At 50.2% G+C, this 14,739-nt stretch overlaps 1 protein-coding gene across 1 annotated transcript in view; it reads right to left on the bottom strand.

Annotated features, from left to right (window-relative positions):
- The window catches only part of GDI2 (GDP dissociation inhibitor 2), an 11,021-nt gene extending 3,417 nt beyond the window's left edge, over positions 1–7,604 (bottom strand). Inside the window, exons 1-7 of the mRNA XM_009282669.1 lie at positions 7,497–7,604; positions 6,486–6,585; positions 5,225–5,359; positions 3,621–3,819; positions 2,370–2,501; positions 1,694–1,793; positions 523–694 (exon numbers count right to left, since the gene is read on the bottom strand). Of these exons, the coding sequence (XP_009280944.1) occupies positions 523–694; positions 1,694–1,793; positions 2,370–2,501; positions 3,621–3,819; positions 5,225–5,359; positions 6,486–6,585; positions 7,497–7,583 (925 nt within the window). The 5' untranslated portion in view covers positions 7,584–7,604. The remainder of the gene's footprint in view (positions 1–522; positions 695–1,693; positions 1,794–2,369; positions 2,502–3,620; positions 3,820–5,224; positions 5,360–6,485; positions 6,586–7,496) is intronic.
- Between the last annotated feature and the right edge of the window lie 7,135 nt (positions 7,605–14,739).

The raw sequence follows: 14,739 nt of genomic DNA, 5'->3' as shown, positions 1-14,739 counted from the left end.
AATGCGCTGGGCAAGCCAACAGCCCGGGTCAGGCCTGCCTCATCCCAAAAGCCTCCTCTAACTTGCGCACCCATGCGCCTCTTCCTGCTCCCCTGACACTTCGTACCTCCCTGTCTTGTTTAGGCCACGCTGCCCACCCCGCTGTTCAAGGGCGAGGAAGCATTTTCCCCTCCTGCACTCAGCCCTCACCCCCCTCCCAGAGCACCCCCGTGCTCCTCACCCACTTCTCCCAGCTTGGGGCACTCCCTTCGGCGGGTTCCTCACACGGCTTTCTGACCACAGGCACCTTCTCCCACCTCCCCCACCGCTGCTCTGAACCGAAGCGCAGCCTCGCCGGGGCCTAAAGGATTGCTGGAGAAGGACGTGAAGTCTGCCGCAGGAGCGGCAGCAAGTGCATTTTCCTGTTTGATTCGCATCTCACCGGACCGTGGGAGCGCGTGTTCGGCGCGAGACCCGTTTAACGACCGCTCTGCCTCAACCCAAGCGCGACAAGACCTGCGCGCGCCCCGGCAGTCCACGCACCTGATTTTCGGTTGACCTGATTCTGTGGAATGATGATCTGGCACGAGTTGGCATCGTTCGTATTCTTGATCGGGTGGCTCAAGATACAGATTACCCGAATCACTTGGCCGACCTTCGTTACGCGGTCCGAGACGTAGCTGGGGTCGCAGATGAGCTGTTTGCAGCGAGCGACCTGCAGAGAGACAGATGGACACTGAGTGACCACCGCGCGGAGGTGTGCACGCAGCCAGCCAGAGGCGAGGAACCGGCTGATTTTGAGGAAAACCAAGAGCCATTTTGAGGCGGCTGTTCCTGCATCAGGTTCTCATTTCACCGCCGGCAACATGCTTCAGCTCGGACAATCCAAATCTCGGTGCATTACTCTTAAAGGACTACACAGAGCTGCGTGTCGTCACATCTTCCCCTTCACTCAGTACACAGTTAAGCAATAACCGCTACAGAGCCCAGTCCTTCCAGTCTAGGACCGTAACTTGCTGCGGTCAAGGCTGAACCAGAGACGAATTGACCGGTTCGCATTAGAACTCGTTTTTACAGTAAGAGTTTAGTATTTGACCAATTTGAAGCCTCCAGGCAGCCGGCACTTGGGCACATCAGTCTATAGCACGGATTAGCACCTCCACCGCTAGCCAGGACACATCATCCCCTCCCCAGAAGGGACATGTTACCCTACCAGCAAGCGCTAAACTGTCCTGCGAAGCTCCCGCTCCAGTTGGGAGCGCATTTATAGCTTCCAAGCAGTTCGCAGCACTCTCCTTAGTTTTTACATTGCCAGGTTGAGAAGAAGCTGCGGAAAGGCTGCGTGCCAGCTGCCCGAGCGGCTGATACTTAATGTCAAGGGCAGAGCTGGTTTCATACCCAGGTCAGACACAAGCAAGCAGCTCCTTCCCAGTTTAGCCAGCCTGATTTATTCAGAAAACCACCTTGCCACCCCATGAAGACTTCACTCCAACTCCTGGAGTGGGACTACGGTACTGTACTCCTCACCACGAAAACATCCACATGTCTTAAGCGAGCTGGCACGGGGGGAAACGGCACCGGCCAAGCAGTTTTGGTCCTAGGGTTTTGATGAGGGGTTTTCTACTTCATTTGTTCAGATCGATGACCGACAGCCTCAGTTTTGAGAGGCAGGATGTGGGGTGGGGAGTAAGGAAAGAATTGGAAGGTACCGTACCTCCCCTTCAGACTTCACACCAACCACTTTGCCGTTTTCTATCACAATCTCTTCGATGGGCTTGTTCAGCATGTAGGTGCCTCCATATATAGCGCTTAGCCTGCAAGAGTAAAGCCACTTCAGCATGTTCCACAGGTGAGCGTTTGGTTTTTAACAGCCCTTCCAGCCCCTCGTTTCTGTTCCACTTGGACAAACCACACATTAGACTTAAACCTCTTCAAAATACGCTGCTGAAACATCTAGGCAGCAGATAGTGTCTGCTGTTCCTTCTGCGAGGTATCAGCTGGTATTTGGAGCAAATTACAGGTGCAATTACATCCAGCTAGAAAGAATCTGCTTGGTGCAACCCAGACAGTCCTACAGTGTAAGAGCTGCAGGCTACGCCACATGGGCAAACCCGACTTCTTGGAGAAACCACATGCTGCAAACGGTTCTCTCTGAGCAAACCCAGAACTACCACCCCTAACAGGAATCGCGGTAAACAAGCCCAGAAAGAAGCAGTCTCACATGAAGGAATCGCTTCTTGATTAAGACAGCGAGGGAACCGTTAACGACCGCAGTATTTTTATGCGGCATCACATTCTGGAAGCCCGAGCACTGGCTCCACACATCTGATCCCCCACCAGGTACCGCAGCAGGGTTGAGAAAACACTGGAGTCCAAAACCAAGTTCTCACCTTGCAAATCCCTGGGGCAGCTCTCCAAGGCCGTAGAGGGGATAAAGGTACGGGCTTTTACCGTATCTAGCCAGCGACTCACTGTAGAGCTTAATCCTGTTGATTGTTTCTTGGCATGGTTGATCTAGATAGCTGGAGGGGCAGTTACACGATTTGCAACGTTTCACAAACCAAGACTTACAGCAGAATACACTCAGAGAGCAAAACGTTTACTTCCCATGAAGTTTCCTTCCCCACCCTCCGGCTGCTCCCGGCAAGTATTTCTCTGGAATTTCCCTTTTAGAAGCACTTAGTGTCACAGGGGGTTTTATTCAGGAAGGAGATAGAATCATAGAATCATTAAGGTTGGAAAGGACCTCTAAGATCATCAAGTCCAACCGTCAACCCAACACCACCATGCCCACTAAACCATGTCCCTCAGCGCCTCATCTACACGTCTTTTAAATACCTCCAGGGATGGGGACTCAACCACTTCCCTGGGCAGCCTGTTCCAATCTTTAACCACTCTTTCAGTAAAGACATTTTTCCTCACGTCCAATCTAAATCTCCCCTGGCACAACTTGAGGCCGTTTCCTCTCGTCCTGTTGCTTGTTACTTGGGAGAAGAGACCGACCCCCACCTCGCTACAACCTCCTTTCAGGGAGTTGTAGAGAGCGATGAGGTCTCCCCTCAGCCTCCTTTTCCCCAGGCTAAACAGTCCCAGTTCCCTCAGCCGCTCCTCATCAGACTTGTTCTCCAGACCCCTCACCAGCCTCGTTGCCCTTCTCTGGACACGCTCCAGCACCTCGACGTCCTTCTTGGAGTGAGGGGCCCAAAACTGAACACAGTGTTCGAGGTGCGGCCTCACCAGGGCCGAGTACAGGGGCACAATCACTTCCCTGCTCCTGCTGGCCACACTATTGCTGATACAGGCCAGGATGCCATTGGCCTTCTTGGCCGCCTGGGCACACTGCCGGCTCATGTTCAGCCGGCTGTCGACCAGCACCCCCAGGTCCTTTTCCACCAGGCAGCTTTCCAGCCCCTCTTCCCCAAGCCTGTTAACTTGCTTCATTAATATTAATATGCTTCATTAACCCCAGGAACCCACAAACTTTAAATACCCCGTCAGCAGAGGACCCAGTATTTTAAGACTCATGCAGCGCTCAGGGACAGAAACACTTTGCGAGACATCCTACCCTCAATTTGCAAGGCCTGTGCTGCAAGCGCCCAGCACCCCAGCCAATTTGGGGGAGCAACTGAACCCACACTTACTCGTCAGTCCTGTAGAGCGCGAGGGCATGGCCCGTGAAGTCTATAACATCCTGCCCCAGGTCAAACTTCTTATACACGTCGCGCATGGTAGTCTTCTTGGGGTCAACGCCTTCGAAAGTTCGGGGGTCGTTCTCATCAAAGTTGGCAACGTACACTAGGAATTTCCTGAACCGGCGTTTCTCAAACAAGCCCATTAAGCCTAAAAACAAGGTATTTTGTCAGAACTTACACAGCTACTAAATGGCTTCTCCGTTGCCACAGAGTATCAGAAGTGGATAAGAACTGACAAGTGTTTTACACATCACTCAATAACGTGGAGTTCGGCCTTGAGTGCTGACCGAGGCTCTCCATTCAAGCAGGAGACACACAGACGTCTGCCAAGCCGGTCCTCACTGGCAACTGTCCTGGTGCGCCCGACCTCGAGGTGGTACAGCCAACTTCTCAAAGGCGTGGCTGGAGGCCGAGCTTCTACGCTACTTTCAGCTGGGGGAAAGCTTGGAGAGCAGTTTCCACTTGGCCCGGTGTAAAGCCCGACCTGAGCTTCCCTAAGCAGAGACCTGCGCTTGGTATCTACCAGGCTTAGCATCACCCAAGCGTGGTGATCAAAGCTCCATCAGAGCAAGCGGTGCTGGGCTCTCCTGCAGCCTCGCCAAGGAACTAGCAAGTGCTGTGAGGGTCAACATTTCAAACACGAGATTGGACAAGGCACCATTTATACGCTTGAGTTTTCTACAGATTGGAGAAGCGAGACTGGACTTGCTGAAACACGAAGGCAGAGACAGCACCAAAGGCACCTCCTACTTCTGCCAGTATGAGTCTCTTAAGAGACCACGGTGAGACAGCAACACGGCCAAATTGAAGGAATGACCGATTGCTTCACAGCAAATGGGAATATCTGCCATAAGGAAGGCTCCAACGCAGAGAAGCCGCATACCAGGAGCCTTATTTGCAGGAGTCACTTTATCACGAGATTTTTTTTGGAGATGCTACTAAATACATCCCGCATGTGAAGCTAATGGACTGCCCTCTGCCAGCTCCTAACGTATTTCACTACGCTATTATGAATGATCAGTAGTTTTATCTGAAGAGTGAAATTTAAGCAGACAACAATTAAGATTGAGCCAGGTACCGCATATCGGAATTAGTCATTCCAATTTGCCTGCTGATAAATGCAACAACGTTTTTCACACACATAATTCCATCCAACAAGGACTCAACATTAAATATTTATGGCAGAGCTGGGAGCATAAGCCCCAAATGTAACCTCTTGAGGAAGTAAAATACTGCCAAATTCTCACCAGATGAGCCATAGAACAGGCAGCTTGACCGGCTCCATCTGAAAGCTCCAAGAAAATGGTAACTCAAAGCTCAGGAAGCCCAAGACTCCTTGAGGTGTTTGAAGTCAAATGAGATGCAGAAGACTCCTATGCTAAGCACAGCTTGTTACTGAGACGGAGTCTACACACAGCACCACGTGAGGAGCGTCAAGATTTCTTTTCTACATGAGCACAGAACATCCTCAGACGTGGGTGGCAGAGACCTGTCTTGCTTTTGTTTAGAGACGGTAGCCTCAGGAGGAAACAAAGCAAGGTGCAACTACTCACTGGATGCCAAGGCTTCTGCCTCAGTGGAAGGAACTTTGTAGATCTTTCCTCCCTTGTAGACGAAGCTTCCCTCGATCACCTTGAAGTCTAAGTAGCGAGTGACTTCTGTGTAGAGCAGCATCTTTACCAACTGACCTGGAAAGGAGGTTTGGCACAAGTCAACCAGCTGGTCTGTAGCCAGAAGCCAAGAGGAGGACAGTGCTTCTCACAAGGCAGACAGTTCTTCCAACACAGCAAACCCTTCAACGGCAGCACCACGTTCAACCCACACAGCTCTTACACCTTTGTGTAACATACAGGTTGTGGCAGATACTCACTAGCGCATTATGAGGCAGTTTTAAGACTTTCTTACAGGCAATTAACAGCTTCCTCGTCACTCCTGCGGTTTCTGTCAGTCCTCTGAGTAAAGGCCATCCCTCAGCATGTTTCCCCCTTCGCTGTCCCCACCCGCTGTCACATCCCCAGAGGGATGCTGTCCCTTCAAAATGCACCACAATGCCTATGCAAGCCGAAAGTAAGCCGAGACTAGAGTAACCAAACCTTGACTGGAATCTATCAAGTCTTCCACCACGCTAACCTTGAGCGAGACTGGCACTACACGATACATCTATCCCCTCGTGCTTCAGGGACAAGAGATTCCAGTAGCAAGTGGTTGGTTTTTGGCAAAACGAGTTGCCCCTGAACTTGTTTGCATTGATAATCGCTTCACCGATAGTGGATTTGGTCCAGAAGACCTGTCCCAGTACTGGAACACATAGATTAAAGAATGAGGATTTGTAGCATCAATAAGAGATGACAGAGTCTGCAAGCCATAAAATAGGAACAAAGGGGATTAACAGTCACCATGGAATCAACTGTTTCTTCCTGAGCCATGGAATCAACCGTTTCTTCCTGAGCCATGGAAGAATAACAATGCACAAATTCATGGCATTAACCCTGGCTAGAAATGCAAACACTTTAAGAGAGGATGTTGGAAAACGGACGTTCAAACCTTCCAGACATGCCACTGCTGCACGCTCCAAGCTGGAGCCATCTTCCGAGTTTGAGAGGTCCACAGGCGAATCGAGTCACAGAGCAGAAGCCGTGGTGCTTCTGGCATAAGCGCATGCAGATCAGCTCGAGTGAGCTTTCTGCAGCTCTTTGATTAATGCTTCAACAAGTTCACGAAGAGCTAGCTGAAGGGCTGTTCATTCCATTACAGCACTGAACACTAACCCAGGCTAAGCTTACGAGGCAGATTTGGGAGCTCAGCATCACTTACCGTTAGCCATAAGGAATTTTGGAATTAGGTCCACGTTCCAGTCTCTTCCTCGCCCCATAGATTCTGGTGGAGTTCCTGGTAGATTAAACCTTTTGTAGAGCTTCGGAGAGAATACAAAACTTATTATAGCAGAGGAAATATCTATGGGTATAATTTCTCCCACACATGTACACACTTTCCACCCCCACATCTCCCCAGCTGAACATAAGCTCTTCACAGCAAGCTTCTGGCCAGCGTTTTAGCTTGAATTTGACTTTTGAGGCAATACACAAAGCACATCCAGTAAATTCTTACAGTAAGAATCAGGCAGCATTATTCTGCTCATCCAGTCTTCCTTCCTCCAAGGCTTAAAGCTTGGGAATTTATGACCTGCTGAACCGAAATACTGTTTAACATAGCTAAAGGTAATCTGATCACAATTCCTACTTCAGGAGAGGGCAGGCTCCTCCAATAACTTAAATCAGATTCTCTGATATAAATATTTAACGCGATTAAGCAGCAAGGAGAGCAGTGATTTCCTGACATCTGATTAATCAGCCACACTAATGGCTTTAGGGGTACACAATCACAGGGCGCAAGCACTAACCAAAGGAGATGGCGCCTATCTAGCTGGAAGTGCTCGCAGACCGAGGGCCAAGTGTAACGTCAAGGCACGGAGAGCACACGGCATTTGTCAGGCCAACATTCGCCGGCAAGCGCAGCAGTAGCAATTTAGCCGAAGAGTTTTAACATCTAGCTGTCGGGCATTATACCTCCGAACGATCGCTCAAGTGCTGCGTGCCTGAATCTCGGCTGGGAACTACAGAAAACAAGTGCTATCTGCCAAGTATAAACATACGCACCGGTTTCTCCCCCACTATTATCTGGTCTGGAAGTGCCATAAAACATTCTTACTCAAAGGAAACCCTTAAGAGTAATTACTTTGGATCCACCCCTAGGATAGCTCGAAATAAAGCCCCCTTTATGTGCCTGGGGAGGACACAATAGGTGGGTGTCAGCCTCCGTACTTACATCCTCCAGGGGTGTAATGGATGCGCTCTCCCCTCCATAGTAAGAGTTACGATCCATGTGAAGGACTTTCTTTCCATTCACTGACATGATCCCGGAGAGGATGCATTCCTACAGAGAGAGGAAACAAAGGACGCAAGGGACACATTAGTTGCATTTGAGCCTCCTTCCATTTTTACTACCGATGCTCTCTCAAAGAGCGTGTTCAGACAGCCTGCTGCATGCCTAGATCTGAAGGTACCTGCACAGTCCTTTGAAAAACACACCAGTTGCCTCACTCCAGAATTGAGACATGCATGCCGAAAGACTTCTAGTTGAGACAGATTAACCCCTGCTAGGTTCGCTGTCTGCTCTGAGCAAGCCAACCAAGATGTTTTAACTACACAACCACCGCCTACCAGGGCTCCCCTGAGGATATTTCTGGGAAGTTCACGCATTTGGGCTAGATTAGGAAAATCTATACTCCTAAACCACCAGCTATCAAGTTAAGGATGTTCACAGACAGGCAGCACCCTCGTTTATGGGTGACACCAGGAGCATAAAGCCTTGCCTTACAGGACTCCAGGTAGTCTCCTCAAAACCTCAATCTTTGATATCTGCCACACCGGGACACGCAAGAGAGTCAACAGCTACTCTTAAGAGGATAGAGGTAGCATAAAGAATAAATTAAGCCATTTGGGAGCTTTATCATCTCGGTAGACACTTTGCTATCCCTGCTATGCACCCACTGAGATTAAAAACACCGAGATTACTCTGAGCAGCAGATCAGCTGCTGTGTCTGAACGCAACACCACGAGGCTGAGACTAATCGCAGAGGGACACAGGTTGTAGCTTGCAGAGCAAGCTAAGGACTTGCACGGCTAAATCCCCATTAAAACCCAACTTTGCAACTAACCCGGTCACCGGCTCTGGCATTCACAAGCCAAAGAGCTTAACAAAAACTTGAATACTTGCATGCTTAGGACTGCTTATTGTGGAGGTTTTACCGATCCTTCCTGCTCTGCCTCAACTCTCTCCAAAGGCAGAATTACATCTGCAATTGAGTTCTCATTCACCACCAACATTATCTAATTTGTAGGTCCCGGCTACATCTCATGTTATCTTTCTTTCAGCCTGTAAAACCCCACATCCAGCTGCTGAGAGATGCCACCGCTGCACGCCTGCACGCTCAGGAGCAGAGGAGCCGTTCGCTCAAGAGAACCGGCAGCTTGGCCCTCCCGGCAGAGATCCGCATCTCCGTGAGATCCTTCGTGTTTACTCCACATGCATCTCGCCCCGCGGAGCGCTCAGGGCTCTCCTCGTGTGTCACTTCCCCCTTGCTGCAGCGTGTAGGAGGCTTATTTCAAACTATGTTATGGCAATGCCGGCCAATACGGGTATCAGTTAGCGCACTCAGCCAAACCACAGTTATGACGCAAAAAGTCTCCCACCGTATACTGTTTACATGACTTGCAAATCCTAACTCCGGTAAATCCTCAGTGCGAAGGAAGCTTTTTAAAATCATCTTCAACTTTACCAGCCAAGGACCAACCCACGGTAAAGGCAGCTTTCAGGAGGGGTTATTTTGTTCTGAAGCGTCTCAACACCTGTAGATGCGTGGATGGTTGGCAGGGATCGCTGGCGTGAGGACTTGCTGTTCTTGCGCTTCCAGGTGGCAACGGGCAAGTCTTCTCTACTGGGAGAGCAAGGCACTGCTAGCCAGCCTGTTACCCACCAGGATGCCACGGTAATTCAGCCAAGGCCCCCAAAAGCAAAGCCAGAGCTGCCTGCCCGGTGCACGGCAAGAATGGGCCACTCTGAGTTTAATCCCTCAAGTCATGGGTGGTTTCAAACACGGTGCCCACAAGGCCTCGTGGTCACCACACGGATCCTGAATACAATTAGCCGCAGGACTTCCCACAAAACCTCTCCATGACCCATCAGCTGCTCCTTCCAGCACCGTACCATCCTCCACAGACTCCAGATCCCTCATGTCCTACAAGGCCCCTTCACTTTTTCCAGACAGGCTGAAGCAAGCAGAGACCCTTACAGCAGACACGGCTGCACCAAACCCTGCGTTAAGACACTACTCGAGAGCGCCATAAGCCCTACAAGGCTGAGGAACTGCAAGAGCGAAAGTACAGGTGGCTTTTATGGTGTCAGTTCAAACGTTAATGATTTACCACAGGCAAAGTGGGACTATCACACCAAGTGCATCACCACTAGCCAGCACGATCTCCTCAGTTAAACCGAATTTCACAGAGCTCTACGCGAGGGCTCCGGTTTGACTCTTTGCTCTAACCTGTGGTTTTATTCCCCCGGAACATCTTCCAAAACACCGGCTCACCAGCTCTACCAGTACAGGACTGCTAACATCCGTGCCGGAGCCGAGCCACGAAGAAGCCAACCAGGATTTCAAAGCAAAGTAAGTATCAACTGGAGGGATGAAGTTACAATAAAAGCTGCAGAAGCTATATTCTTCAGTCCAGATGTCAGCTGATTTCCTCCCTCCATTTAAGGAAACTTCAAAGCATTTCTTGCTCTGTCTTCTCAGAGTAGCTCACCCATCACTTCCCACTGAGCGTGTATCCTTTCAACAGGTTTGCCAGCATCCCCCAGAGCGAATTTGGGTACCAGCAGAAGATATAAGAGGTCTTAAGTATCTTCTCAACCTTATTCCATACCCATTAAACACCGATATGGGGATAGAGGTGGAGGTATTACAACACTATTTTATCCAAGGCTCATTTAACAGGTTCGTTATATCACCCAGGCTCCTGCAGAGCCCCGAAGCGTTGAAATCCCACGCAGGCCTTTCACCATCGCTTCCCTTCGCAGCCGATGAGGCAACAGCACGGTCATAAAACACACGAGACGCACAATAGATTTATCCTCCCAGCTCAGCAATTCCTTTCGACGGCTGCGCTGGCTGACCGCTGGCTATACCCATCCACGGTCGCGCTAGTCTGCGTCTAAGAACCGCTTGATATGTCATTATGTCGTTTGGGTCAGGGAGCGAGGAAAACAAACAGCCTGTACCGATAAGGGAAGGGCTAGAAACAGTTTAGACTGCAAATAAAAAAGGGGAAACGTCAGAGTTCAAATCTATGGCTTTCTGACCGTCTTATAATCATCAACCCCGTGCAAACAGGTAAAACTGAGCCGCTGCTGACAGCAGAAAGGGCACCAAGACACAGCAGGGAAAGCTCCAGGTATCCAGCCGGGGTCGAACACAATCTTCGTGGAAATTACAGTCACGCTGTGCTACTATAATCCACCGCTTCAGCCAGTTCAGGTTACGATGGGCTCCCGGCTCCCGAGAGCTCGCATTGTGTTGCCGAATGAATGACAGAGCAAGTCTTACAGCGATCGATGTCATCTGCAGCGCCGCTCGGCCACTTCAAATGGCCGGAGAGCACAGAACCAGAGAGCAACGTGCATCAGAAACGTAGAGACAGCACACTCGATACAAATCCATGAAAAAAAACCTAGGAGTAAGGGGTAACTCGGAGGTATTGGCGTTTCCGTGCTTGCTTAAGACCATCAGCTCTTCCCTTGCTTGCACAAACTGGTCACGAATAGACCTTCTGCACGCAGAAGCCTTCGGGAACCAAGGGAAGCAAGTAGGTTTACATGGATTTTCTCCAAGTAGGGCGGCAGTTCAGAAAGGCTCAGACAGACCGATGGAAACTTGAGCCAGTGTCGGTCCATCTAACGGCGCTGAGGGCAGGATTCTACGCAAAACATTTAGCAAAATCCCTTCGAGACTGGGTTCTGGCACAGCAAGAGCTCTTTCTTAGAAAGACAGGGCCGTGCCGTGGTGAGCAAGAAGTTACACACAGCTCGTTGGCATCGCCCAGGCTATTCCAGCTCTAACATAGGCTGGCTACGTCTACCGTGCCAGACTCCAGCAAGCAAGACTCAAAAGCTCTGCTTAGCCATACAAACTGCAAAAGCAATTACTCACTGCACTTGAGCAATCCCCTCAGCTCCCAGGGGATGATGCAAGGGACAGTGACACTCCACTTGGTCCTCGCAGTCACTCTGATGTTCTTTATTTAGGCCCTTTAAGGAATGAGGCCTGTGCCTATATGATTAAATGTATCTTGAACCAAAGAGTTTGGCGACTCTGCTCCTATAGAAAGTGAATCTGTATCTTTGCGATGGATTTATATAGCTTTAGCGCAGGGAGGCAGCTGGCAGGTAAGAAGCTTAGTTCAACACACTGGTGCCTGCAATGAGTGAAAACCCAGCAGGACCATGGTCTTCATCTACCGGGGCTAAACAGGGTAGTTTAATTACGCCCAACGCTCATGTCGTCTAACCCACGTCGTCTGGAGCACAGAAAGCAGATAACAAACGCCTGTCAGGGGGCACAACATCCCACTCCCGAACGTCCCGGTGAGCAATTACCGAGTCCTTTCCAGACCACAGAGGCGTAAGTTAAGATGAACTGAAAATACAAGTCTGAAAATAAAACCACTAGGTGTTCTCCGGCCTGCCGATTGCTGCACCAGATTAAAAACGGGTTTGTGCAGTAGGTCTGGAGAAAGATGCTGCCTAATCTGCAATGCACGACGCACCTAGCAAGCCTAAGCCAAGGATCTTAAAGCTATTAAGACTCGAGCAACTTGGAGAAGCCATTCCCACCAGCACCTCCAGGATGCGGTAGCTGGAAGACCCACCAGCTCTCGCGCTAGGGCAGCCAGACCCACCAGCGCTTTGCAAATACCAGCAGACACAGCCTGACACTTCCCCGCCGCTCAGTGCACGGAGGGATCGGGAGGAGCGTAGCACTCTCGTCTGAGCGCTGGGAAGTTAATTATACCTTGTGTAAGTTTGAGGCTGTCGTATCAGCAGTAATTCAGGATTAATGATGCTCTGGGATTATTTTTCCCCATACTGCTAAGACGTATCTTTACAAGCTTGGCGCTGCAATGGGGTCTCCCATTTGCATACATAAGGGAAAAAGTTAAAATATCTCAGTGCCAGTAATCCCAGTCCTAAAGCTGCCTGAGCTCTTCATTACTGGTTGAAGAAGAGATTAGCACCTGAAATATTCACGTTGCGCTTTCAGATCCATCAAAAGTGGAATTTACGCATGCACTCTTGTGCACTTACGTAGCGGTGGCCCTGCAGACCCAACCAGAACGACCACTGCAACGGACGTATTTGTGGCTCTTTTACAACGGCTCCAACAATTTATTTTTTCCTCTTTAAACCAACAACTGAACTTTCACTTTGGCAAGAGAAAGAAAAAAACCCTCCAGATCAGCAGCCACTCGCCGCCTCTCCCAGATGGTCTGGATTACCGCTATTTTGTGGGCTTTGTACAAGCCCTAGCGATGGACACTGGGACAAGTCAACCGGTAACTCTCATGGCACAAGACGTAAGATGGGCACAGCCCAACAGGTAGCCTGGCAGAGGGGCACGGCGCTCGAGTATCTAGCGAACAGGACCCCCAGTTAATCTCTTTTTGTTCAGGCAGCATCAAGATTGGTACTCGAGGTGCAAGTCGGGCTTTTCAGCAGAGGAGACACAAACTCACTCAGCTACAACAGTTGCCTGGTGGGACTCCAACAGTCCATTTCTGCAAGGGCCAGCTCTAAGGAAAGGGTGGTTGAAAACATCATCTGAAGTTTCATGGCAGTTCAAGGCTCTTGGAAAAGGAAAGAAACAACTGAATGTGTTTACGCAGCGCGTTTTCCAGTTCCTTCTCCTCAGGAAGCCTGACTCTGCCAGCACTGGTACCAGACCAAAGTTGGAGGAGCAACCTTCGAGCTTCCAGTTTGATGCCTCATCTGACCGCAGAAGTCCTGTAGCCCAGCCTGAACCAGGCTCTGCTCCGACACCACTCGCCAGCCAAAATGGTTGAGCCAACACCATGCATTTTAGGATCGGGAACATCCTGGCTGCACCAGGACCTCTGGTTTCCATTCTGCTTTTCCGCACGAGCTGCTCAAGTCGAGATGAAGTCCTTCCTGTTCTAATTGGTATTTCAGAGGTAAAGCCTGCACATCAGAAGCAAAATAAGCGCTCCTGCACGCTCTCAGGCTCTGGAGTTTGGTCAGCACACCTTAAAATACGGCCATAATTTATTCCTTTTAACTCAACTGCTGATCATTAGCATTAGCTTGTCTTAAAAGTGATTTCACAAGAGGCCTTTTGTCAAATTTACATTGGCATTTGTCAGTTTGAGATTAAGCACGGTGCTTACCAACTTGGTACCACAGCTCACTCTAAAGCATAAATTAACATTTTAATGGAGCTCAAGATCTATTGGAGGCCCCTTCGCCAGAAGCTCATTATATTTCACCCCCCCAAAAAAAGTCCCTTTCTCTGGTGAGCCAGAGACAGGTTTTAGGACAGACTGCAGCTTCCCCTATCAAAGGGAAGCAGCTTTTGCCTCACATAAGTCATTCCTGCTACCTCAAAGGAAGAACCTTTAGAGAAAGGAATGAAAGCAACCAGGAAAGTTGGGTTTACCCTATGGCAGCAGCTGGGAAGACTCTCCCACACTTTGCACATTTTCTTTGTGCCGCGTCCTGGTTTTGTTACCATTATTCCCATACTCAAAACAGGGGGATGATCAGCCAGATCTGCCTTAAGCGGCCGTGCCCCGGTCCTGTGTCAGCAGACATGATGCCTTCGCCGCTGTGGCAGCCCCCGTCAATCACAGCGCCAAAGCCACAGTAGGAAGCGCATGTATTTCTATTTACAATTACCATCAACAAGGGGAAGTGGGGGAAATCCCTCACAGCCAACCCCGAAGATATCTCTTTGTCTAGCCACCTCTCCCCGTTAACAGGAGGGAACAAAAGCAGGAAAGGCTATTTAACAGCGAAGAAAACCTCCTCTCCACCATATTGAATTTTCTTCCCCCCTTCTTCAAACAATGCCTCTTAATTGTACCCTGCAATCCCCCCTTCACCCCCTACTAACCCCGCCGCGGATAAGCTAGTGGCGGCTCCAGGCATCTCCCCGGTTCAAAGGAAGGCAAGAGCCAGAAGAAATCCCCACCAGCAAACCTCACGGGCAGCGGCATTGCCATTTTTATTCCCCCCCCCCCCCGGCAGCCCCGCGCCAGGCCTCCTCCCCCCCCCCCTCCGGCAGCCTGCAGCGCGGGCTGCATCCTCCACAATAGGACAAAGCCCCACCACGGCTCATCCTCCTCCCTCCGCCGCACCCCCAAGTGCCATCAGCTGTCAGCCTTCCTCAGGGATGACCGAGAGGAAGCAACAAAGCAGAAGAGGATTTTTTTTTGGG

This window comes from Aptenodytes forsteri, unplaced genomic scaffold (genome assembly GCF_000699145.1).
Source record: "Aptenodytes forsteri isolate BGI_AS27 unplaced genomic scaffold, ASM69914v1 Scaffold310, whole genome shotgun sequence".
NCBI lineage: Eukaryota > Metazoa > Chordata > Aves > Sphenisciformes > Spheniscidae > Aptenodytes > Aptenodytes forsteri.
This window is presented reverse-complemented; position numbering and strand designations above follow the sequence as displayed.